The following is a 26829-nucleotide window of genomic DNA, read 5'->3' as shown; positions in this document are numbered from 1 at the left end:
TCTTCCAAGACGCACACAATTTTAGAAGCTTAGCTTTACGAGGAATAAATGCAATTATACAATAAATTTTTCCATGGATCCCACATATTTTCTTCTTTAGGTTTTCCTTTCACTTTAAGGTAGTTTTCTTCTCTGTGTCAGTTAATTTGAGGCCTGTAACTTTAGCACTTAACTGAAATAAATTTATTTGCTATATCAGGCAGAAAAGATCCTTACTCTATCAAAATAAGTACTCGGTTCTAATAATCCAAAAACGGAGAAAAAAAGCATTAGTATTCATACAATTGTTCTTTAAATATGACTTATATAATTCAATCATTAACTGAATTAGTTTCATTTTATCTCTATCCCTCCAGGTTAAAAAGAAAGGTACTTCTGCGTTTTTGTTTTTGAAGGTGATCATTCACAAGGAGATAGTCCATTATAAAATAAAATGAATTATATAGCGTTGACCTACTTTTATATTTTCCGGTTGACTGTCAATACATACATGCCTTACACAGTACTGAAGGTGACAGAATGTGACTCAAACAGGACTGAAATGTATATTAAGCAAACAAGACAAGTTAGACTCAAATACCAAGGAAAAGTATTTAACTACCAATAAGAGGTAAACGACTTGACCTTTCACCATGTTTTGTTTTTTTCCTACAGACTAAATTCAAAAGTATTTTCTCCTAAGGCTTTAGCAGCAAAACATTAAAAAAAGTAAAGAAAGAAAGAAAGAGATTCTGAACAGTGATTTGACAAATGATAGTCAGCTGTCTTAGAGGACAGAGCAGGGGACATTTCCAGGCACGGGATGCAGCATGAAATCGTACACGGAGACAGGATTATTAGAAAGGAATCAAAATGGCTCAAGAGAAAATATGTCCGGGCGCAGTGAAATGAGAACTAGGAGGAAATGAAAGAGAGCTGCAAGCAGGTGGAATGTGCTTAAGAACTTTTTGAGTTGAGAACTCTGAGTCTGAATTTCATAAGGAAAAAAAAGAAAGAACTACTCAAAATAACTTGAGAATGGGGATTGCTGAGGCCGAAACAGGGAGATCGGAAGAGGATTTTTGGCAACAGTCTTTTGACTACACTGCCAGGAAGAATACACAAAAGCAAAAATAATCAAAATACAATAGACAGATTTTGCTCTTGAAACGGATTGGGACAAAGAAGTTGGTAATATTGCAAAAGAAAAATACAAAAGGATTTACCAAAAGCCCAGGCATGGGAAACAAATAAATAGAACTGAATATAATAAATACCGAGCTGAGCCTGGCAGAACCATAGGTACCCTTAAGATTATTCCCTTCCAACAAGACAATGGCAACAACTATACTATTCACAGTAGTATATTGATAATTATTATTACTACTACTAATAATAAAGATAGTGGTATAGCAACAGCTGCATAGTTACTACGTGCCAAACCTTCTAACGGATGCTTTGAATATGTTAACTCACTTAATGTTATTGTTACTATCATTGCCATTTTACAGATGAGGAAACAAAAACTTGGAAGTTTAAAGTACTAGCTCAAGGTTATAGAACTAATAAGTAATAGAGCTAGGATTAGAGCTTCACAATGTCTAACTCAAAAGGCTGTGCTCTATAGGCCACTTCATCAATAGCAGTGGTGGCTAAAAGTGGATGTGATACGATACACACATAGAAGCAGACATAGATATAGATATAGAGAAACAGGTATTTAGATTCAAAAATCAAAGCTGATATAAGCTTCATTCCAGATTTCATTACAGTTGTTCCAGATTATTTCAACTAAAATATTTATGTTTATCAGATATATTCAGGTAAAGTATGCTCAAGGCAAGAATGAAAAATCATCATCATCAAATTGATAGATCATTTTATTTAAACATATTCTTGATATACTTCCTTTCAAAACCTTCCGGAAATTGAATCTACATATTGAATAAATAAAATGTAGGAAAAATTCCGGTAGAGGGCGATCAAAAAGTTATATTAGCACTGAAATGATCTAATTTCAGAATTGGTCTTATTTTTGACATTTTTCATGTTTCAAATTATAATACAAATTTTCTAAATGTTGCTATTAGTCCACATTAGTTACATGTTAGTAAATATGCTCTAGTCACAAAGCTGCGTTTTTAAATCCAAGGGGCAAGATATAGAAGTTCTTTAGAAAAGCAATTGCCAGAAAGTTGCTCTTATAGTTGTTGTGAGTATAATTTTCCATTATATTATAAAGTTTTTTTAATAAACAGGAAGAAAATAACTAGTACTATGGGGTCATATTCTGTCTCCTAGTGTTATTCAGGTCCTTGGACCACAAAATGAGGCACATTGGATTAAATTAAAAAAATATGTTGAAGATTTGATTGACAATACCAGACCGGCAGAGATCACCACTGAACAATATTACACAAACAATATTCTGGGTTTTATAGACACATTTTCCCCCCTTCAAAAGACACTAACAGGTTTATATGGTTTGTAATAAACTTGGGAAACATATATGCTTTTGAGTCCTTACTGAAAGTCCTCAGAGTTATAGAGAAATGGAATTATTACAGTGCAATTTCAAATATAAGATTTATGACATACTTATCTAAGAGGGAAATGTACTTCTCCACATTTATAATCTCAGCTTCAAAAAATGTTTCCTTGATCCTTCCTCCTTTCTTTCACTTTTCAACTTATTGCAAGAGTTGACAATACTCACTAACCAACAAAGCTAAAAAGCTCAAATTAAAATCGTGGAGACATTTTTGTTTCCCCTCTCCAGTTCCTCACTGGTGCCAAGTCTTGCCCATTTTAGTCCTTCAATGATGCCCTGCCGCCTACCACAACAAGACCAGACTGCTCAGCATGACATGGAAGTTTCTGAGATGGCCACCTTATTGCTCCAGCCTCACAGTCAACTACTCTTCCACCCATCCTAACAAATTCTGCCACTGTGCCTTGCTCATATAGTGTCCTCTCTGGAAAGCACGCCCCTTTTTCCATGTCTACAAAAATCCTATCCTCAATCCTCACTCTTTTGGCCTCTTCCATGAAGCCTTCTCTTACCCACCCATTCAAAAGTTCTTACTCTCTCATCATTAGCCTGTCATGTGGCACTTCTCATATTCATCCTTGTCTTATAAAGTATCTGTATCTATGTCTTTTCTTACCTTCTAGATTTTAAACATATTCCAGTAAGAACTGTTTCACAATCATTTTGATATCACCAAAAGCCCGCTAGTATTATGGTTGCTTTGCCAATAATATACACTCCAGTATTTATGAAATGGATGAAGAAACATACTATCTGATCAGAGATATGAAAGCTTCGATAACCTAGCAGTATTAAAAAAATAAAGTAAATTAAAAGCAGGTCATTAAAATGCACTGTGCTGTCAAACATAAGGCAACAGAAACTATCTTCCTGCTTTTCTTATATCAGTAAACAAACAGAAAAACAAACGATTCATATTTATAGATTATTTAATCCTATCATTTAAAATATAATACTTAGGCAAGAAATAGTCTCAAAGCAGTTACAAATCAATTACCTTTGCTTGCACTTTCTACATGTTCCAGTTCTTCAGGAAATTTCAGGATATCCCGGTATTTTTCCTCACAAATTTCAGCAATAAAATGCAAGAGGGTTGTTTTTTGATCTGCTGATTTAGTATCTCTGATCTGGAATGAAATAACAAATTTTTTAGTATTTTTTAGTAATCTAAATATAGACTTTTTTCTTAAACAAGTGAAATGAATGAATGAACTCAATTCATGAGAACTAATTTAAAATAAAAGTTTGAGCTAGGTTCCTAATGAGGTCTAGTAACAATGTTCTGGATTTTAAAATGAACACCATATTTTATTTTTATTTATTTATTTTTTTTAAGATTTTATTTTTTTTCCTTTTTCTCCCCAAAGCCCCCCCCGGTACATAGTTGCATGTTCTTAGTTGTGGGTCCTTCTAGTTGTGGCATGTGGGACGCTGCCTCAGCGTGGTCTGATGAGCAGTGCCATGTCCGCGCCCAGGATTTGAACCCACGAAACACTGGGCCGCCTGCAGATGAGCGCACGAACTTAACCACTCGGCCACAGGGCCAGCCCCATGAACTCCATATTTTAAAAGTGAGAAAGGCAACCCCAAAAAGTGAAAAATTAAACTTTAATCTATATTTTTAAAACTGTCTAAATTATTATGGTAAAATGAACTATTCTTTTCATGAGAAAAGAGCATTCATTTAAGCACCGATAATAATAGTCCAAGTTAATGTGTGCTTATGTTATCAGCATTCTGTTCTTAGAGTTTATCACAGAAATATAGTCTTGGAAGCTGGTTTCCTTTGTGAGGTTATGTTTATTTCTAGCCATCATGGATGCAAATTAATGTAAAAGAGTAAGCATATTTTACCCTGCTTTACTTGCATGGGCCATCAAAAAAGAACAACTGAAGACTTCTTATGCTAATTTATAAACAGAATCTGACCACACAATCTTGAGAAAATGACAAATTTTATTTGTCTGCTTACATATTGTATTTCCCTTTCAGGAACACTAGGAAAGAGATGCTACAGTTACAATGATAAAAATCTTTAAAGTATAGGACAAAAAAAATCTATGATGAGAATTTAAGTGCTTTCTTTAATATAACTCTCATACTAGACTACGCTGAAAATGAAATCAAGGATTTGCTTAAAAATGAAGGATAAATACAGCATAAAGTATCAAGTTTTCTCATTCTATTGGATGTTTTAATTCTATAATCCTTAGATGATGGGTTTTTCCACTGATGTTCATACTGATTCGGGGTTTTCAGCTTTAAGGATTACTCTGTTTAGAATAAATGAGTATTCTTCACAAACAGGTTTATGAAAAGGCTGTGGAGGATATTTAGGTAATTTCAGAGTAATTTCATCCTTATTGTTTTAGTGACTAAGAAAAAAGAAACATTGCATTTAATCAATCAAGTCCATTCTGAATCTCTTTTGTGCTACAGCTTCTTAACAACTGTTTACCTCCCAATGATATAAACAACTTAAAAGAAATATTAGTCTCAAGGCTCAAAACAAACAGCCACAGGAGGCAGGAGGTAGATAGTTCAAGTGGTCACAATGATTTCTTTTAGAATTTCTGGGTTACTTTATCCCACAAAAGTAAAATATTTTACACTTCCCATTATCATGCTGATCCATCAAATACTTTTAAGTACTACAAGGTTAACATGACACAATTCAAGGACAAACTATAAGAACAAAAAGCAACAAAAACCTCAAGGGCAACTTATCTTAAGTAAGGCTTGCAGCTGTAGAGGAATCAATGGGAGGTTCACTTTCTTAAAGACAGGTTTTTACCTGAGATGATGGTGTTATGTTCACAAAGAGCATCCTTTTCAGAGTATGCTGGATGTCCCAAATAATAAAGAAATTAACATTTCCTTTTTTTCTTACAAATTACCTGAACTGCTAAATCCTAAAAACATTAGGTGCTTAGGGAAAATTAAAGGTACATCTTCCCAAAAGAAAGAAAATTGATCTATATCTTATGAACTCTGTGAAGACCAAAGGAAAAAAAAGAACACAAATGCATATACAAAACAACAACAAAAACCCACCTTTTTTTCTTTTTCTTTTTTTGAGGAAGATTAGCCCTCAGCTAACATCCACTGCCAGTCCTCATCTTTTTGCTGAGGAAGATTTGCCTTGAGCTAACATCTGTGCTCATCTTTCTCTATTTTATATGTGGGAAGCCTGCCACAGCACGGCTTGATAAGTGGTGCATAGGTCTGCACCTGGGATCTGAACCCGCAAATCCCAGGCCACCGAAGCGGAATGCGTGAACTTAACCGCTGTGCCACCGGGCTGGCCCCAAAACCCATCTAATTTTTCAGGATATCCAATTGTATAAGTATATTCTAATTTTTTCTTAAACAAAGGCACATGGCCAACACTGGAAAGGAAAACACAAAAAGAGAAAAATAGCAATGTGCTCATATGTCAATCTTATGGGTGATTTAAAACTTTAGCTTTTGGCATGCATACTTAGTGCTTAATTTTCAAAAATTGTTTTTAATTGGTAAATATTCATTCAGAATCAGGTCCATTAATTTAGTTTCTATGAAGAAATTTGGTAGAGTCAATGGTTCCATTTTAGAAAGGTAAATAAAGCATAACATTTAAGTTAAATAAATATCTTAGTATCTTTGTCAAAATCAGAAAGGGTTGTAGAAAGAATACATTATGTGTTTTTTAATTTTTATTTATTTTTACCTTTATTTTTTTTCTCCCCAAAGCCCCAGTACAGAGTTGTATATGCTAGTTGTATGTCCTTCTAGTTCTTCTGCGTGGGCTGTCACAGCATGGCTTGATGAGCGGTGTGTAGGTCTGGGCCCAGGATCCGAACTGGCAAACCCCGGGCCACTGAAGTGGAGCATGCCAACTTAACCACTACGCCACTGGGCCAGCCCCATACTTTTTTGAATTGTAATATTCCTTTCGAAGCATGGGCAAACATGGCCAAGCAACTATCTTGTCAACTTGAGAAATGACCTAGTTGGTATGAGAGACGAATTGCTGAATCTGTATGATAATATTTATTTTTTAAAAAACCTCACACAGAGTCCATTTTAATGTTTCAAACTGGCAGGAAATAATCATGAAAAATATGTGATCTTTTTTATTTTTCTCTATGTGTATGATCCTTAGACCAATCATTTTACAATAAATATATATTAATAAAATATAAGGGGAAAGAATTTTTACTTATTAAAGTCTATTTACTTTGTATTTTCATGTCTTCAGTCTTTCTTACTGCATCTACACCATTCCCACATTAGCCATTGTCTCTCTCAGGACCTACTGTGTTCAGTGTCAGCACAGCAGGCAAATAAGCACATTCACCTTCATCGATTCTAATGGTTAATGGCATTTATCCAATAATTTGCTCTTCCAAGTGTACCAGTTGGATATATACATCTCTTGGGGTAGTATAAGAATAATCCAATCTGAGTATGCGCAAATCACTTCCAAAGTGTTTGGGTTAATTTATTAAGAAATAAAATTGATTTCCATTGATAGCTAATTAACTCAAAATTATGTTAATTTCACATAAACATTAAATATTCCAATAATACTTGTCCAGATTACCTAAGTCTCAGTGGTGGCTATACTATAAGCATTTCAAGGTTTGCTCCAGCCAGGAGCCAAGTGCCTTTTCGCACCCCTGCCTGTGCTTTCCCACGCTCCTTCTCACCAGGCACAGTCAGGTGGGGCTCTGAGACAGAGAGATGACTTCCCTTTACGAGAAGCAAAAGGATGAACAAAATGGTCACTCTATAATCCTCTGTCTTGTATATATTTTCAAACAATAAAAACACAAACAGCAGCTCCAGAAATTGGAAATATTTGAAAAAGCTAAAAACCTTTTATGTTATTTTATTAAGCTGAGTTACCAACAAATAATCATCAAAATAAGAATAACACACTATATTCACTAAAGTGCCATCAGTTAATAAAGCATACAGCGGTTTTAATTGTAATCATCTGACCAACAAATGTTACACATAAAGATTAATAACTGAACTTATACTAATTGTATCTATCTAATCTTTAATAACTTTCTGAAATGGTACATGAATACAAAATACCTTTAACAGAACAACACCTATTTCTATAGCTAATTCAGATCACTTCTTTTTTTCTAATAAATATGAGTGGTATATTATGAAAGATAATACCTATATTCGACATGTTCAAAGACATTTCCAAACCTTTAGCTAGGCAGATAGCAAAGCATCTGAGTACCTAATTGCCATATAAAAGATATTTTATTTCCAATACTCTCATTCGAGCCTGAAAACCTGCAGTCTTTGCCCTGTCTTTGAAATCAGGCTGCCTGAGCACACAGAAGCCAGCACACAGCCAGAGAGCCTGAGACAACAACATTTTAATCATCTACGCCAGTCACACTCAATCTTTCTGTGAAGGACCCCTTCTGTAGATAATTTTCCCTTCTGCTGAGAGTTAAGCCTCTTTCTTCTCGCTCTGTCCTCAGTGGGAACTGAAAATAACTGGTCACTATCCTGTGTATAATCACCTCTCACAGACTGAAAGTTCCTTTCTCATGTGTCTTGTTCTCTAAACCAAACAATTCCAGTTAATTTAACCTCTGTACACAGACGTTATTTTTCAAATGTTTAATTTTGTCAGGATAATTAGAATCCATTCGGAGTTTCCATTGCAAAGGCCCCCCTCATCTCCTGGAAAAGCATACAAACTTCTTGGTTTTGCACACGAAGCCCTTTGTCAGGTGCCCTTTCTTTTTTTTCCCTCTCTCTCTCTTCTTCTTCTCCCCAAAGCCCCCCAGTACATAGTTGTATATTCTAGTTGTGGGTCCTTCTGGTTGTGCTATGTGGGACGCCACCTCAGCATGGCTTGATGAGTGGAGCTAGGTCCGCACCCAGGATCCAAACCAGCAAAACCCTGGGCCGCTGAAGCCAAGCATGCGAACCTAACCATTCGGCCATGGGGCCAGCCCGGCCTACCTTTCTAGCCTGGCCCCTGCTGCTCTCTGTTGCAAACCCTTCTCTTCAGTCTGATTACAATTGCTTGAACATACCATGCAGTGTCGTGCTACTGTGCTTTGGTACGTCTGTTCTCTGTCTAGACTCCCCTCATTCTCCCTCCTTTTTTTTCTACCTGCCAAGTAAATATCTACTCATATTTCAAGACTACTCAACTACCACTTCCTTTCTGACGACTTCTCTATCTTAGGAGTAATTAATGCCTTATTTTGCCATGTTCCTTCACTGTAAACATTTCAACACAGTTTCTTCTAGTCAATACAAGCTCTTTCAATGGTAGAGAGCCTGTTTCACTAGTATTTTTTATCCACAGTACCTAAGAGTTTGCTAGAACATACTAGGTAGGCAATAAATGTTTCTGAATGAAGATTTTTTTCCCACATAAGCTCCCTCTTGTGTGGGCTATACAGCAATACTTCTAAATTAAAACTCTACTCTTGTGTGTGTGTGTGTGTGTGTGTGCGTGTGCACATACCCATATATATATATATATATATATATAATATGTATATATATACACACAGAGGTTGACTATAAAGCCCAGACTTTTCCGGACACCATATTTGTCGAGAGTTAGGTGGGAGTGAACGCCAGAATCGAGTTACAGTGTGCCCCTCTGGAAATGGAGCACCATATGTTTGTGAGGGCAAGCAGGTTAGGAGCAAAGTAAATATGAAGGTAGACGCACACTCGTTATCCACTGAGGGCTAGGGACTGTGCTGGGCACCAGGGCTCAGAGGTAAATGATGCATGGTACCTTTGAAACATCACAGAGCTCAGAACTTAGGAGAAGACACAAAATTATACAGAAAAGAGACAACGCAGGAGACTAATTTGGTGGCAAATGTCAACGACTGATATAATTTAAATGATAACTAGGGTATATGTAAAAAAGGCAAAGAAGGGACAAATTCAAGACACTTTGTGAAGACAAACAGGATTAAGTCACTGAAAAGAAATATTTGGGATGAGGGAAAGGGAAAAAAATCAAAGCTTCCAAAAGTTTTAAGTTCTAGTGATGAAAAGAATGGTTGTATCATGTTGATATCAAGGAAGTGATGACTAAAGCCAGCTGGCTTTAGGAAGGAGGTGCAGCTCATTTTGTAAACAGAAGTGGTAGCTATGTGGAGATAATCTATGAGAAGATGGTCATGGCCATTCCATTCTCTCTGCTTCATTTTATCCTATATGATTTAACCCAACTGTGCTTCTTAAACATTCTTATGACCATGTCACTCCCTTCCTTCAAAAAATTCAATGGCTCTCGACAACTCATCTAGTAAAGTTCAAATTGCTAATCAGAATAGTTACTGAGCATAGACTTTGGATTCAGACAGAACTGGGTTTGAACCTTGAGTCTACCACTCACTAGTTGTGTGACCTTGAGCAAGTTACTTAAACACTCTATGTCACAGCCTTCTCGTCTATAAAATGGGCATTAGAGAAGTACATCTGCTCGTAGACTTATAGAATTGAATAAGATAACATTATCATGACCGTGATCATCATCCAGATTAGAAGTGAGGACAGCCAATTTCAACTTCACCTCTTCACACAGAGTCAGTTACTACCATAACCTAAAAGTCCCTCTGTGATCTGGGCCCCTGTTGCCACTGTGATCACATCTCTAGCTACTATCCTTCACCACCCCCTGGAGCCATGCTGGCCTCCTAGCTGTTGCTCCTTGAATTCACCAAGCACGCATCTCACTCAGAGCCTTTGTGAGCACTTTGTCTCTGCCGAAGGTTTTTCTTTCACTCATCTCATGGCTAGTTTCTTCACTTCTTTCAAGATCCATACTCAAAAGTCATTTTCTCACTATGGTCTTTCCTAGCCACTCTATCTCAAATTGCAATCCACTCTCTCAACACCTCTTACCTCCTCCCTCTTCTATTTTTCTCCATAGCAATGATCTCAATGAGAATGTACTATACTATCTACGCAATGTACCATATATTGTATTTACTTATTTATTGTACATCTCTCTCCACTAGAATGTTAGCTACACAAGTATAAGGCTTTTTGTTCTGTTTTGTTTATTTTTATATACCCAGCATCTAGAATAATGGCTGGCCCATAATAGGCACTTAATACATATTTGTTGAATGCGCGAATGGGTGAAGACTTCTACTCACTTGCTTGCTCTGCCTGACCTTAGATGCTCTCCTTCCTTCATCAGGTGGGAGCATCCTATTCCTCCTTTAACAGGGAGGGGAACGGAGATTTGTTCCCCATCCATCATGTGCCTACGGGCCAGGCATTTTGATAAGTGCCTTATATGCCTCGTTTTTTTTCTAATTCTCAAAACAATTCAGTGAGTTAGTTATTAATATGCCCATTTTATAGACAAAGGACTAGATTTAGAGTGCTTAAGTAGCTCGGCCTAGGTCACACAGCTAATAAGAGCTGGTGTCAGAACATAGCATGGTAACTTATGTGCACTGAGTGTTTAATACATACCGAACTGAATTAAGTGTCATGGGTGATGAAAAGGTGTGCAGGGAGGGGTGGCAGTTGGGGGAAGGGTCATTCAGGGGGAGTAGTGCTAATGAGCCTTTCTCAACTTCCCTGAACAGAATTAATAAATTGTTTTTTGTTTTCCCATTGTGATTTATATATACTGTAGTTGTAGCATTTCTTCCACAATATATAATTTTGTTTACACAATCAGCCTCACCTACCAGATTGTGAAGTCCTTAAAAATGAGGACTATATTAATTTTGCTCAGTAAATGTATGTTGAATGAATAAATGCTAGAGAGAGGCCAAAGATAATTAGGACTGATTTGATGATTAGAGAAATCGTTGGTGACCTTCAAGCGGTTTCAATACAGTGCCAGGGGTGTAAAAGAAAAAAGGAATGGATAGCTGGAAAGAGGAGGTAACACGGAAGGTAATTTATTCAAAATACTGACTCTGTATAATAATTAGAGAATGGGGGGGGAGCAGCAGAGCTGGCAGCTGGGAAACAGTGAGGATAGTGACAAAAGTTACTATAATTATTTGTCCCGAATAAGTTCAGCATAATTATGCCTGAAGGGATCGGACAACGGAAGAAATAAGAATGAAAAAATCGTGAGAAAGGAGAATGGATAGGCATCGCCTACTGCAGTGGTTCTCAAACCATGGCCTCTGAACCAGCAGTATCAGCATCGCCTGGGAACGTGGTAGAAACGTAAATTTTGGTGCCGTACCCCAAATCGACTGAATCAGAAACTCTGAGGGTGGAGTCCATCGATCTGTATTTTAACATATGGGAGAGAAAAAAACATCCTGGTATCACATTCAGGTGATTCTGATGCATGCTGAAGTTTGGGAACCACCAGAGGTCTTTGAAGGAAATTTCCAGGCAAAGAGGTGTTTGGCAATTGTCCCTTGCTGCCCAGGTATTCTCACAATCACTTTTACATATAACAAGTTGAAGCGTCAACATGATTTCAAAGCTTAGCGTTCATTTAAATTAGAGACAAATTGTCTAGCAATTTGTGGCATCTGAAGGACAGAATACCTCTGAATGTTCTTGATGAATTTATATAAAAATGAGACTGATTTGTGTCATAATTTCCCATCTATTTATCCAAGAGTAAACGACCCAAAGAGTATGCCCCATGCTGTGAAGATTCTAGACACATTCTCCCTGTCTTCTAAACTGTCCCTCATCCTTCACCTAAAACTGTTAAAAACCGTATTGAAAATACACTTACGTGATGCTGCAGCATGTCTTGTCTGCTGTGTATTATCAGAGTGATGGACTAGATAACAGAGCAGATCATTCAGGCCTTCCAACTCGAACTCAAGCTGCAAACTCACTTCTTATTGGCAAATCTGAATTGTTGCTTAAATATTTACTCAAGAATTTTGATCAGAATACCAAATTTCCGTTGCAGACATGAGGTTTCAATGCTTTCCATCAAACTCTTGCCTTGCTAATGTATCTCACTGGTCCTCAGTTGAGTGCTAATATGTACTGGCTCTGAGGAAACAAACACCTGATCCATATGGCAAACAGGGTTGACTCATGTGAACCTGCAGAGATCAGACTACAGCAGGTAAATGTAAAGAAAAAGAGGGCAAGGCGAGGGAGCATCACCCTTGTCCACGACACAGGCATCTTCCGACTTTGCATTTCCTGTGTCAGCAACCCCACTGCAGTTGAAGGCCAAGAGTGAGAACGTGGCCAGGTTAATGCATTACCATACATCATATAGGAACAAAGCCGTGGACCTTATGCCCCTTCCCAAAGCAATTTTACACCCAACTTGCAAAGTGGCACAGCGAAGGATCAGGAGCAAAGTAAAGGAGTAAATATCCAGCCAGCTGCAGGAGAATGTTCTCTTCCAGAAAGAAGCAAGAATGTGCGGGAGGATCACCAGGTTTTCTTGCACAAATTGCTGGAGAATGTATATTTATCAGAGATGAAACTGATTTTCATAGAAAGGATGGAAGAAATGAAGGGGTAAAGCAGTGTGGATGTTACTTAAGGAAAAGTTTCAGGACACATATAAGCAGGTCTATCTTTAAAGCGTATTAAAACTAATGTGAGATAAAACTCCATATAGAGATTGCATCTGAAGGAGGCCCTTTGAGATCCCCTGCCTTTTCCTCCAGTATTTATACAAATGGCCACATGAGACTTTGCAAACTTATCAACAGGTCCTGTACTCAGAAAAACCAGAATTGCCTATTACCCTCTGTGTCAAGCAAAGAGTTCTGACAGATAGCCACACTACACAACACACATTTATATTGGAAAGAAAGAAGATAGTGAAATGCAGTGAAGGAATCTCGTTAAGTCTGTGGAATAAACCCATCTAAACTACCAATACGATCAGATAATTCAACTTCATTTCTTTCATTAAGAATTTTCCCTAATCATGGCTTCTTTTTTCCCTATTATATTTTGTATATTCATGGAACAGTTAATATTTAAGCAATCATGAATGCTCCAGTGCGTAGATCAAAACAACTACCACTGCTTGCCAGTCTTGATACAGCACATGAATCCTAATGTTAGTCTCCTTTATTTAAACAGAATTAAGTTCTGTGCTCTCTGCCAAGGGTTGTTTACAAATTATTGCTTTCTTCAACAGCACCATACACTGCAATAACATTGACAAAGATAATGTATTTTTAAGGATTGCAATTACCATAAAGACATTAACTCTGTAGCTATGACCAGACAGGTTTAATACATGCTTTCCTGGCTTTATTTCTAAATCTGTCACCAAAAATGCTTTTCTGGGCACTACATGACCAGGGCTGATACTAATTCAGCCAAATGTAATTTCCAGTGGAAAGATGTCTTAATTTTTTATGTAGGCCCCATCATCCCATTTTTATACTCTTGATTTTAGTATTATAATGGTATTTCCAACAAAAAGGGAACAGATGATATCAGTTGTGTAAAAGTCAAGCAATTTAAGAGTTTTACACATGTTAGCTTAATTTATGGTAGCAATCTGTGAAAGGAGAGCTTAAATTTGCAACCATGACAACATTAAATGGCATAAGGATTCATGTCAATTGCCACCTTTAGGCCCAGCAGGGCATTCGCAATGTTAGTTTCCCAGAGAAGACAAATTTTGCTTTCCTGCTCTTCCTGCTCCACCCCTCAGCATTTTCCCTTCCAGTCCCACCTCTTCAAGGAGAACGTCCTGCATAGACATTAGCCTCAAGTAACCAGTCGCAAATCAACAACCATTTGTACTTATTTCGGGAAAGGCAAGGATTAATGAATTATGTCTATACTTTAAAAAGAAAAGCTGGTCTGGTACTTTCAAGTGCTCTTAGTTAATCAACCTGTCTATAGTAGGCTTACCGAATAGAAATTCTTCTAAGAATACTTTCAACAAAAATCAAATGATTTTAAATTGGTATAGAAATAGTTTACCAGCATGAATATCTCAACGGTGTTACCTGGTTTCTTCTCAGAAATGGTTGAAGCATTTAAGTAAAGCTTTTAACTTTTGTTGTCATTATTATTTTACTTTAAAAAAAACTGTTTCATGAGGTTTGAGAGTGGGTGGAACAGTTTTTTGGGTTTGTTTCTGCACACAGCTTTAAAGATTACCACCACCACTAAAAGGGTGTATAAAACTGATCTTGCTATGTATGCACACTGTAAAGAAATGGCATTTGGATGTTCAACATTAGTGGTTTTAGCTATTTAAGAATAATTTCGAAGGTCCAAGACATTTAATATTGCTAAAGCATAACTGGAATTCAGCATTGAAGAGCAGTTTTTTAGAGGTGAATGACATAACAATGCTGATGTTTGTGGCTAAATCCATTCATTTGTTTTCTCTACTGTATACTATTCCACTATATAAATATAATTCATTTTAGTTATATTCTCCTGTTGAACATTTTCATTATCTGGTTTCCATTTGATTGTGTGTGTGGGGACAATCATCATTACTAATATTATTCAAATAATGCTGCTGTGAACATTCTTTTATTATAGTAAAACATACATAAAATAAAATTGACTACTTTAACCATTTCTAAGTGTGCCATTAAGTGGCATTAACTACACTCACTTTGTCAGGCAACAATCACCACTATCCAACTCCAGCACTTTTTCATCACCCCATACTGAACCTCTGTATCCATTAAATAATAACTCCCCATCCCCCTCTCCACTCCAACCCCTGGCAACCACTATTCTCTTTTCTGTCTATACAAATTTGACTTTTCTAGGTACCTCATGTAAGTGGAATCATACAATATTGGTACTTCCATGTCTGGCTTATTTCACTTAGCATAATATCGTCAAGGTTTGTCCACATTGTAGAATGTACTAGAATTTCTTCCTTTTTAAAGGCTGAATAATATTCCACTCTATGTATATAAAACATTCTGCTTATCCGTTCATCTGTCAATGGACACTTGGGTTGCTCTCACCTTTGCTATTGGGAACAAAGCTGCTATGAATGTCAGTGTACAAATCTCTGTTCAAGTCCCTGCTTTCAGTTCTTTTATGTGTACACCCAGAAGTGGAATGCTGCATCATACGGTAATTCTAGGTTTAATCTGAGTAACCTCTAGTCTCTTTTCCACAGTAACTGCATCATTTTACACTCACACCAGCAATGCACAAGGGTTCCAATTTCTCCATATCCTCACTAACACTTTTTGTTTTCTGTTTTTTAGATAGTGACAATCCTAATGAATATAAAGTGGTATCCCATTGTGGTTTTGATTTGCATTTCCCTAATGATTAGTGATGTCGAGCATCTTTTCATGTGCTTATTGGCCATCTTCTTTAGAGAAATGTATATTAAAGTCCTTTGCCCATTTTTGAATTACAGTGCTGGTTTTTGTTGTTGTTGAGGTGTAGGAATTCTTAATCTGTTGTGGTTATTAACCCCTTAGCAGATATGTGATTTACAAATATTTTCACCCATTCTGTGAGTTGCCTTTTTACTCTGCTGATAGTATCCTTTGATGCTGTGATCATTTTTGTACATGTCTCCAGAGTCCCTATGTAAAAGTTAATCTAGAGACTATACTAGGAGTAGCATTTCCAGGTATTGGATCTTTGACATTTCTAGATGGTACCAAATTGTTATCCAAAATAGAGGTACCAAGTTACATTCTCACCAACAGATCCTTTTGACACATATTCTTACTCATACTTGATATTATCAGAATTTTAAATTTTTACCAATCTCATGGATTTGAAATGATCTCTCATTGTGGTTTAATTTAATTTAACTGTAGGTATGAATATAAAATGGTACAGACACTTTGGAAAATAGTATCTTTTAAAATTAAACCTGTACTTTCAATATGATCCAGCATTCCCACTCCTAGGTATTTATTCAAGATAAATGAAATTTATGTCTTGCATGTGAATATTAACGGCAGCATTATTTGTAACAGCAAAAAAGTAGAAATGACCCAAATGTCCATGAATGGAAATGGAATGATGAATGGAAACAGATATGGTATATCCATACAATGGAATATTACTCAGCAATAAAAATAAACTACTACTCTATGCCACAACATTATGCTAAGTGAAAGTCACACCAAACACAAAGTAACACAAGAGACTTCATTACTGGATGATTCCATTCATATGAAATTCCAGACAAAGGCAAAACTATAGTGACAGAAAGCAAATCAGTAGTTGGCTGGAGCTGGGAGTGGGGGCTGATTGCAAAGGGGCACGAGGAAACTATACAGGTTGATGGAACTGTTCTGTATCTTGACGGCGGTAGAGGTTACTTAACTGTACACAAATAACAAAATTCATCAAACTGTATACCTCAAAATGAATAAATGTGATTGTATGTCAATTATACTTTGGTAAAGTTACTTTAAAAAATTACACATTAAGTTCAAATCTTCCGTGGTCGTGAACACATTTTATATCTGAAATAATAACGACCCAACAAACAAACAAAAGTCCTAACAAGACACTTTTAGAAGCTGACGAGTACCCTGGCCTTTCTCATATATTTCACGAAAGCTGAAGTTTGTAAACATAGAGGGATCTGAACGGACCAGGCTGTGATTGATGAAAAATCTTTGGAATCGTGCATCCACGTCTCCACCAAATCTTTGAAGAGCTTACGATGCTTTTCTACTTTTGTCAGCACAGGTTTCCAAGTAAAATATTCTGTTTTAATGTAAGTATCTAGCTATTTGCTTGAATTTTAAGACTGAATTCCTTTCTCTAAACAGTCAGCCTCTAAATAGCGTATCTTTCCTCATACTAAGTTGCTCGGATCCCAGAGTGGTCCCTCACTCAGACCATAAAATAGTGTCATTTTTCCTTTTTATTTAATTTAGCTGGAAAATTTCATGACATCTTCTTGCTAAAAGACATATCACTTGATATTTTTCCCAATTAATGAATAAGGAAGGGTACAGACATCTAACAGTCACACATTAGTACTATTATATTACTGTTTTTGAAGAGGTACCGATTGATTTTGTCCAAAATTTGAAAAACTATAACATTTAATTACAGTAGAAGGTAGGTAGGAACTTATAAGAAGCAGTTTTAAAGATATTGTTATTATAACGTAAAAGAGAAGAGAGTACTCTGAGAATGCAGATTCAAAAAGAGAAAGAAGGAAAATATGAACAGCAAGGCTTTGTGCTTGTCAGAAGCACACGGCAGCAGTCGGAAAAAGCAAAATCTAAAACAATTGTTTGAGGGAGAGAAGTAAATGCTGTATATGTTGTAAGTACCTGTTGTAAATGGGGCTATATTGTGCTTTTGCTTTCTAAAGAAGTGGGTCACCCAGAAATAACCTCATGCATAGATGGTCAATTAATCTACAACAGAGGCAAGAATATACAACGTGGAAGAGTCTCTGCAATAAACGGTGCTGGGAAAACCAGACAGTTACACACAAAAGAATGAAACTGGACCACTGTCTCATACCATACAAAAGTTAACTCAAAATGGATTAAAGACGAGAATATAAGAGCTGAAACCATAAAATTCCTAGAAGAAAACATAGGCAGTACACTCTTTGACATCAGTCTTAGCTATGTTTTTTTAGATCTGTCTTCTCAGGCAAGAGCAAAAAAAGCAAAAATAAACAGATGAGATTACATCAAACTAAAAAGTTTTTGCACAGTGAAGGAAAGCATCAACAAAATGAAAAGGCAACCTACCAAATGGGAGAAGATATTTGCAAATGATATATCCGATAAGGGGTTAATATCCAAATTAGACAAAGAACTCATACAACTCAATATCAAAAAACCAAACAATCTGATTAAAAAATGGGCAGAGGGGGGCTGGCCCCATGGAGTAGTGGTTAAGGTGTGGCACACTCTGCTTTTGGCAGCCCAGGTTTGCAGGTTCGGATCCCGGACATCAACCTACACCACTTGTCAGCCATGCTGTGGCATCAACCACACATAAAGTGGAGAAAGACTGGCAAAAGATGTTAGCTCAGGGCTAATCTTCCTCAGCAAAAAAAAAAGGGGGGGGGGCAGAGGACTTGAATAGACATTTTTTTCAAAGAAAACATTAGATGGCCAACAGGCACATGAAAAGATGCTCAACATCACTAATCATCAGGAAAATGCAAATCAAAACCACAATGAGATATCACCTCACATCTGTCAGAATGGCTATTATCAAAAAGACAAGAAATAACAAGTGTTGGCAAGGATGTGGAGAAAAGGGAACACTTGTGTACTGTTGGTGGGTAAATTGTGCAGCCACTAGGGAAAACAGTATGGATGTTACTCAAAAAATTAAAAATAGAACTATCATACAACCCAGCAATTCCACTTCTGTGTGTATATCCAAAGAACATGAAACGCTACTTTGAAAAGATACATGCACCCCTCTGTTCTTTGCAGCATTATTTAGAATAGTCAAGATACAGAAACAACCTAAGAGGCCACCCATGGATGAATACTTAAAGAAGATGTGTTATACACACACACACACACACACACACATATACACACACTGGAATACTACTCAGTCATAAAAAAGAATGAAATCTTGTCATTTGCAACCACATGGATGGACCTAAAGGGTATTATGCTAAATGAAATAATTCAGACAGATAAAGTCAAATACCATATGATTTCACTCAAATGTGGAATCTTAAAAAACAAACCAAGATCACACATACAAAGAACAGATTTGTGGCTACCAGAGGAGCCGGAGGTTGGGGGTAGGTGAAACAGGTGAAGGAGGTCAACTGCATGGTGATGGATGGTAACTAGACTTGGGGCAGTGATCACTTTGCAGGGAATACAGATGTCAAATTATAAAATAAAATAAAGTGGAGCAGCTTTACAGTAGGGGTTACCATCTGAGTACTTTATTCGCTTGTAGTTAGTTACCCAGTATTTGTAGCAAGATAGATTATTTTTTGTGTGCACTATTATACAGAAGCCCTCTCTCGCCCCACTCCCTGCCTCATTTCTCCATATCTCCCTCTGTGTCTCTTGTTTTAGTATTACAACGTTCTGCTTCTGGCAACTAGCTCATAAGGCCCTCAAGGACTGGAGATGCATGTTTCATTTCTCTTTAACCGTGCAACATCTAGCACAGGTTTCCACAGAAAGCAAGGACTCAATAAATGTGGCCAACTTGCTGCCCCATTACTAGCTAAAAAGCATTTAAATGTATATAAATAGTTCTTAGAATCCTTAAAACTGTCACAGGGTAACTGGATGTTCAGAGTTTTCTTTGAATATTAACTGCTGCTTTATAAACCCCCTTCCATGGTCATCAGCCCTCCTTCTTAAAGTATGCCATGCCTTCATGTACGGCTTCGTTTGACAGAAATATCAGTTTGGAAGATGGTCGGTCACATTTAGTCACAGTAGCCACATTTTTTGAACAACAGTCTCATACAGGGTTGAAAATCCCCTTCGAACAGAGCTTTTATAGAATAAAAAGGCATTTGTTTTCAAACTTACTAATTATATTCACTAAATGCTGTTCATGTTGTCAACTTTCCCCCACTGTGAGAATTACAAAATCAGTCATAAGATTAAACTCCGAAAATGACTACAGCTATTCACAGAATACTAAGCCAGCTGGGTTCATTTAACTCCTCTGCGGAAACAGTCTTTGTGGCGAACCAAGTAAGACCTACAGCTAGTCCTATAAATCATCATTTTTTTTTTTTGTCTGCTCCAGTGCTGAAATTGTTTATTGCCACCCCTGATATGGGGAACTCATCACGAACCAAAACAGAGCTTTTTGGTGAACTTGAGAATTATTCATCTCTGCCAGCCATACTACCAAACAGAATAGTTAACTACATATATCCATTACTGCTTAGTCATAATGATTTCGACAAGTACAGTTACGGCACAGGATTAAGTTGATTGTGTTTTTTATATTAGTGTACGAGAATAAATTTTTTTTGAATAAAAGAGGGGTCAGCCCAGTGGCATAGTGGTTAGGTTCACGTGCTCCGTTTTGGTGGCCTGGGGTTCACAGGTTCGGATCCCAGGCACGGACCTACACATCACTCATCAAGTCATGCTGTGGCAGAATCCCACATGCAACATAGAGGAAGACTGGCACAGATGTTAGCTCAGGGACAGGCTTCCTCAAGCAAAAAGAGGAAGATTGGCGATAGATGTTTGCTCAGGGCCAAACTTCCTCACCAAAAAACAAAAAATGAAAGAAAATACAGATATACACATCTTTTTGCTCTCTTTAAATGTCTGTATTTAATGAGTTATAAACCAAGCCACACATGAGTCCTCTACCAAAAACAAATTACACCCCTCATTATAGTTCTATGTACAAATATATATATTTGGCTCTTTAATAATTATGATTGGAGGAAGATAAGGAGCATAATTTGGCAAGTCTTACTTTGCATTTTAAATGCTCTTCACAATTTTGTCAATTTATGTATAAGGAGAAATACTCAACTCAACCCTGTTTCTCCCTGATCATCCAATTCTGAAAAACATTCCTGATTCTTTCTCACTCTTTCATTCTCTTTCACTCTTATTCTGTCTCTCAATCTCTCTCCCATGCCAGCCACACACCCCCCCCCCCCCACACACACACAAACACACACGTGCACGGACACACTTTCTGGCTTGATCTAGCTTTTAATTTCTTTTCCTTGATCTTCCGCTAATATAAAACTTTCAAAAATTGGAATCTCTTCCATATCAAAAAGGTCATGTATTTGCATGGGGGAGTACAATAACTAGGGAGAGCTGGCACACAAGCCAAGTGTGTATTATACATATTCATATTAGGCCTCACAGCAAGTTATAGAGACATATGGGAGGCAGATTTAACTGTAACATAAAAGTTAAAACCAGGGAAAGCATCGTAAGCTTCACAATATTAATAATCACAGTTAAGGGCCTGGGGGTGTGTGTGTGTGTGTGTGTGTGTGTGTGTGTGTGTGTCTGTGTATGTGAGTTTCAAGGACAGAGCATTTTCACATATATAAGTAAAACAGACAGAAAAAATGTTGAGAGAAAAAAAATGATGTCTCCAAAGCAGTCTTGACAAGGGATACTAATCAAGTCAGCATCCAACAAATTACATCCACAAACTACTGTTCTCCACAGAGTTTAACAAACTGAAAATTGGGGGGTATAATGAAGTTTCCACTCACCCCAAACTGCAGTGCTGTAAATGTGATAATATCTAAACAAATGTAATCAGATTCTGAGAAAACAAACAAGGGTTACATTTAAAGTAGTAGCTGACTAATTTGCACCAATGAATGTAAATTAATGAATATTGCAACTTAGAGAAAAACCTTTAAATAAGCTTCTGGGACCGCTGTATTTTTAGAGGCAAGTATGAGAATAAAGGTGTGAATTTGTTTCGTTTAATCAGAGCTCAAGTTTTCAAAAGAGGTATTCCAACAGACGTAGTCTTTCATAACCATATCGATTGGAAGAAGGACATCTACAAAACTGGACAATTCCCGTGCCCAACATGGTCATCCAGCTTCACCCCTGCTGACACAGCAATTAGCCTTTTCTCACATCTCAATTCTGTTATGTAGGCTCCAGAGGATAAGGAAGACATAATGCATCCCCACATTAGCGTAAGTCTGGAAAATGTGGTGACCATTCGGAAGAATTGAGATTTCCATCTTAGACGAAAGCACCTCTAAAGACAGAAAGTGACACTACCTTCATCAAGTTTTCTTTCTACTTAAGGAGCCGATCCAACTGTGGACCACTGTAGTACAGAGATGGATAAAGAGACTGGGTACCCCCCATCTTAGAAATGAAACAGGAGCTGATTTTCTAACTGAAGGACAATTTGCAAAGTACATTGTAGTGTGTCCATGGGATTACACAATCAGGGAGCCATGATCACAAGTTTTCAACTTTTAGAGGGCTGTGTTTTCAAAGAAGAGAAACTCAGAAATAGTCTGTGTTTTGCTCAGGTTTTCAATAGCATGAAGGGCATTGGAGGTGAGGACTTCGGATTGGATTTCTGAGCTGGTGTCCAAGCATCTTGATTACTGGAGAAATGAGATGATTGAAACAGTCTTTTAGGATTACCAATTGCCTGTGTGCTCAAGTCCACCTGCACCGATTAATAGTATGTGCTTTAGGACATATAACAAGTAACATACGGGAATGTAAAGACCTTATGGAGAATTGTTTCTTTAAAAAAATTAATTTAGTGGGGCTGGCTCCGTGGCCGAGTGGTTAAGTTCGCGTGTTCCACTGCAGGCAGCCCAGTGTTTCGTTGGTTCGAATCCTGGGCACGGACATGGCACTGCTCATCAAACCACGCTGAGGCAGCGTCCCACATGCCACAACTAGAAGGACCCACAACGAAGAATATACAACTATGTACTGGGGGTCTTTGGGGAGAAAAAGGAAAAAATAAAATCTTTAAAAAAAATTAATTTAGTGTTCTATAAATTTAAACACTTCTGGACTTTTTGTCTTAAGTAATATTAATGCTTGCTGTTTGAAAATCACAAATTTTGGTACATTGATTTACCTGAAGAACTGCAGGAAACAAAAACCCATGACACAATTATAGAAACGGAATCTAAAATGTCACCACTGGCATAGTATCACTACGGTGCAACATTCATCTTTAAATTCAAGTAACTATTCAGTGGTTCTCAATGATGAGAGCCCATTAAGCACAATACAATAAAACACAATGGACTTAAATAAAGGTCAACCATCAAATAAGCTGAACAAAGAAAACCATTTAAAATTAAGAATGATATCCTGTCCTGATGTCATTCTATGGTGCTAAGTTATTTCAGAGGTCAAAAATGGTGAATGTTCTTGCTTCAGTGTAATGTAATGAGGCACAGACAAATCCTTAACTTGAAATGTTTGTGTCTATTGGTCATGAATTATGAACAAATGGTACGGTGTGTCACTGTATTATACAATGACATTTTAAAATGCAAAGTAACATGAATGAGCTCCTCTGCATTCTGTCATAGCATTAGATCTTTTATCATTGAGTATAGCCAGCAACTCAGGAAGATCACCAACTGAAAACTCTTTGCTGCAAATAGCCTCACACGAAGTAAAGTTTCAAGGACGCAAGGGGAGAAAACGGAGAGTTTGGAAAGAGGACCTAACATTCCATCGAACTCCATACTTGATGGAATGTGTAATCTTCCCCTACACAGAATTTTTCCAAGACAAATTATAGCCTCCAAAGCAATTTTCTTCTCAGCAAATTATCAACCACATCTCCCCCAATTTCAAAGAATGCTAAACACTGTCTGATAGGAAAAAGCAAAAGAGACGATCAAATTCTACAAATATCTTGAGCCACTGAAATAATTTGAATCCTAGGAAAAGTTGGATTCTCACTCTGCCTCTGACACTGAGTGATCCTGGGTAAGCCATCTCTCTGGAGCGCAGCTCCTCATTTGTAAAATATTGACAACAGCAGCCAACCCTGCCTACCCAAAACTGACATGCTCTGAAAGCCTATATATACACGGTCAAGTGATAGCTCTAGGATTATTCAGATTATTAGGTGCTATTTTATTACAAATATATAGGCTCATGGCCTGATACATTCAAATCCATTAGGGAAAGAGAGACTATTAATATGCCTACAATTACTTCCAATTCAATTTGAAGAAAAAGAAGAGATGCCTCATTTTACAAGCTACCAGAGAGTTGAGAAAATCCACATGTGATTTTCCCCATTTTCAGAACTCTAAGTGGCAGAGTCGCGTATGTACGGCTTCCTTGAAATGAGCCACTTACAACCAACCATTCTGTTACGGTGCCATGAGGCAGGGTGCCGCAAAGTTTTCAACACAGCAAACCTAGATTTAAGCCTGAAATTGAACATTTATTAGCTTTTTAATGTTGGAAAAATTGCATAACCTTACCAGGCTTTAGTTTCCTAACTTGCAAAATGGGGTTAATAAAAATTAACCTCACAGAATCTCAAAGAAAGCACTTTACAAACTGTAGAGACACAGGCAACCTAACGTGTGGATTATTGACCAGGATTTATGGACCTTTGCTCAGAGGCCTTTTGGTATATCCTATAGAGGTTATTTTCTAAAATATCTTTGGTTTTTAAATTAATAGTTCCATATTTATTTATTGACCCATATTTGAGGGTGAATTGTTCGTTTATATTTATAGTAAACAATACATTTCTATGTTTTTACAAATACACTATAGCAAAGTGTTACAATTACATATTCAATAGTTTTGGTGGTAAAAATCCCCTTTATATCTGGGAGGAAATCAACTCTCTCACTTTAAAAACAGTTAACACTTATGAGAACACTTGCAACACATCCTATATTTAATCAAATCGTCTGGCTTTCATTCAATAGCAATTTATTGAGGGTTTCATATACAATAGATACTGGCGATACAATGTAGAACAAAACAAACATCCAAAATCCATGAGTTCTGAGTCTTGAAAGAGAGAGAAATAAGATAATTATAGTAACGTGTGGAGAGTTCTAGAATAATTGTCCTCACAATGTGCAGTGGAAACCAGAGAAGAGCTAAAGGGCAAAAATTAGATGAAGAAGAGTAGCAAAGGACATTATAAAAAGGCAAAAGGTAAGGCTGCTTCAGTTACATGTTTAAAAGAGAAAGAGAGTGAGAGAGAGAAATGGAGCATAATTAGGAGGACAGAGCCCCCACCTCTAGTTTCATAACTAAAGTGACCAACTGTCCTGGTTTGCCTGGGACTGTCCCAATTTTAGCACTGAAAGTCCCACATGCCAGGAAAGCCCTCAGTCCTGGGCAAACCAGGACAGTTGGTCACTGTATCCAGCTCCAGGAACCTGACTGTTACGGACTGAACTGTGTCCCCCGACCCCACCCCTAAACCCACATGTTGATCCCCTAACCCTCAATGTGACGTATTTGAAGACAAGGGCTTAAGGAAGCAATTCAGGTTAAAGGAGGTCATAGGGTAAGCCTAATCTGATAGGATTAGTGTCCTTATGAGAAGAGAAAGGGACACCAGAGCTCTTCCTCGCTCACTCTCTCTGTCTCTGTGTCTCTCCCTGTGAATGCACAGAGGAAAGGCTATGTGAGGACACCGTTCGAAGGCAGCTGTCTGCAAGCCAGGAAGTGAGCCCTCACCAGACACTAATTAGGCCAGAACACTGATCTTGGACTTCTCATCTCCAAAACTGTGAGAAATTAAGTCTCTGTTGTTGAAGCCACGCAGTGTGTGATATTGTTACAGCAGCCCGAGCTGACCAATACACTAGCCAGGGTTTCTCTTCTCTGAGGGTCAGTTTTCTCTGCAGACTGCAGGGGCTAGACTAGATACTTTCTTATGTTAAGATTCTAAGTTTATATGGACACAATCCACATAATTTCAGCTAAAAATGATTAGACATTGTGAAATGTTGAGAGTACTCAGATAATGACTTTTTCCTTAGGTGTTTTGTAGATTTTCTCTTGGATTTTATATCCAAATTTTGCTTCCATAGACAGCTGTCACTTTCCTTACAAATCATATTTTCTAGTAAGCTACCTTCTATTTCACAACGAAACCAAACCATTTCACTTTCCTTCTTACAACTTCTATGGAGAAGATGGATGTTTTCCTTTGTACATTTGAGGCGATGCCTATAATATTCTGTCACTAATACCATGTGAGGGCCTCTAGGAAATGAGGCCTTTATATGTTACATATACTTTATATAAATGATGAATCTCAGGAAAAGTAGCACAATTACATTATCATATTAATCCTAAAGACTTAAAGATACCTAAAATTTTCTTCACAGTAAACTTAAATGTTTTCTTCAAGTTCTTTGTACAACATATTTCACATATGTACAAAAACACAAAATTCTACTATATCATAATTTGTTATGTCTTTCTGTCCAACTGGAAGGACTAGAAAGTCATAGTATGAGTGAAGGAGATATTAACACAAGGCAGAAAAAGAAAAGTTTTGGCCTTCATAAGTTAAGAAATGGCTGGGAGTGATTTTCCAAAAGAAAAAAATAGTTATGGAGGCAAGATATCCAAACTAGTATACAAATAACTCAAAATCTTCTCACAGTCTGCCTACCAAAGTTATCATCTGCTTCCAACATACACCCCATATTCCAGGCAGCGTGGTTTTCTAAATTCATCCTCAAACACATCATGATTATTCCTAGTTGTGTACCATCATTAAAAAAAAAAACTACTACCATTTGTTTGACACTATAATTTTTCAAAGTATGCTGACAAACATCATTTTATTTGACCCTGAAAACAACTCTATGAAAATAAACAAGGGTCACTGTATTTCTTCATTTATAGATGAGGAAACTGAAGTTCAGAGAGAGGAAGTGACTTAGCCACGAAAAT

The 26829-nt window shown here is 37.2% G+C and overlaps 1 protein-coding gene across 4 annotated transcripts in view; it reads right to left on the bottom strand.

Moving 5' to 3' along the window:
• The window catches only part of DIAPH2 (diaphanous related formin 2), an 815896-nt gene that overhangs the window by 379653 nt on the left and 409414 nt on the right, over positions 1 to 26829 (bottom strand). For all 4 annotated transcript variants that reach the window (XM_070502007.1, XM_070502006.1, XM_070502008.1 and 1 more), the window contains one exon: positions 3528 to 3657. In XM_070502007.1, coding sequence (XP_070358108.1) covers positions 3528 to 3657 — 130 coding nt within the window. The remainder of the gene's footprint in view (positions 1 to 3527; positions 3658 to 26829) is intronic.

The sequence above is a fragment of the Equus asinus genome, chromosome X, assembly GCF_041296235.1.
Source record: "Equus asinus isolate D_3611 breed Donkey chromosome X, EquAss-T2T_v2, whole genome shotgun sequence".
Classification (NCBI taxonomy): domain Eukaryota; kingdom Metazoa; phylum Chordata; class Mammalia; order Perissodactyla; family Equidae; genus Equus; species Equus asinus.
This window is presented reverse-complemented; position numbering and strand designations above follow the sequence as displayed.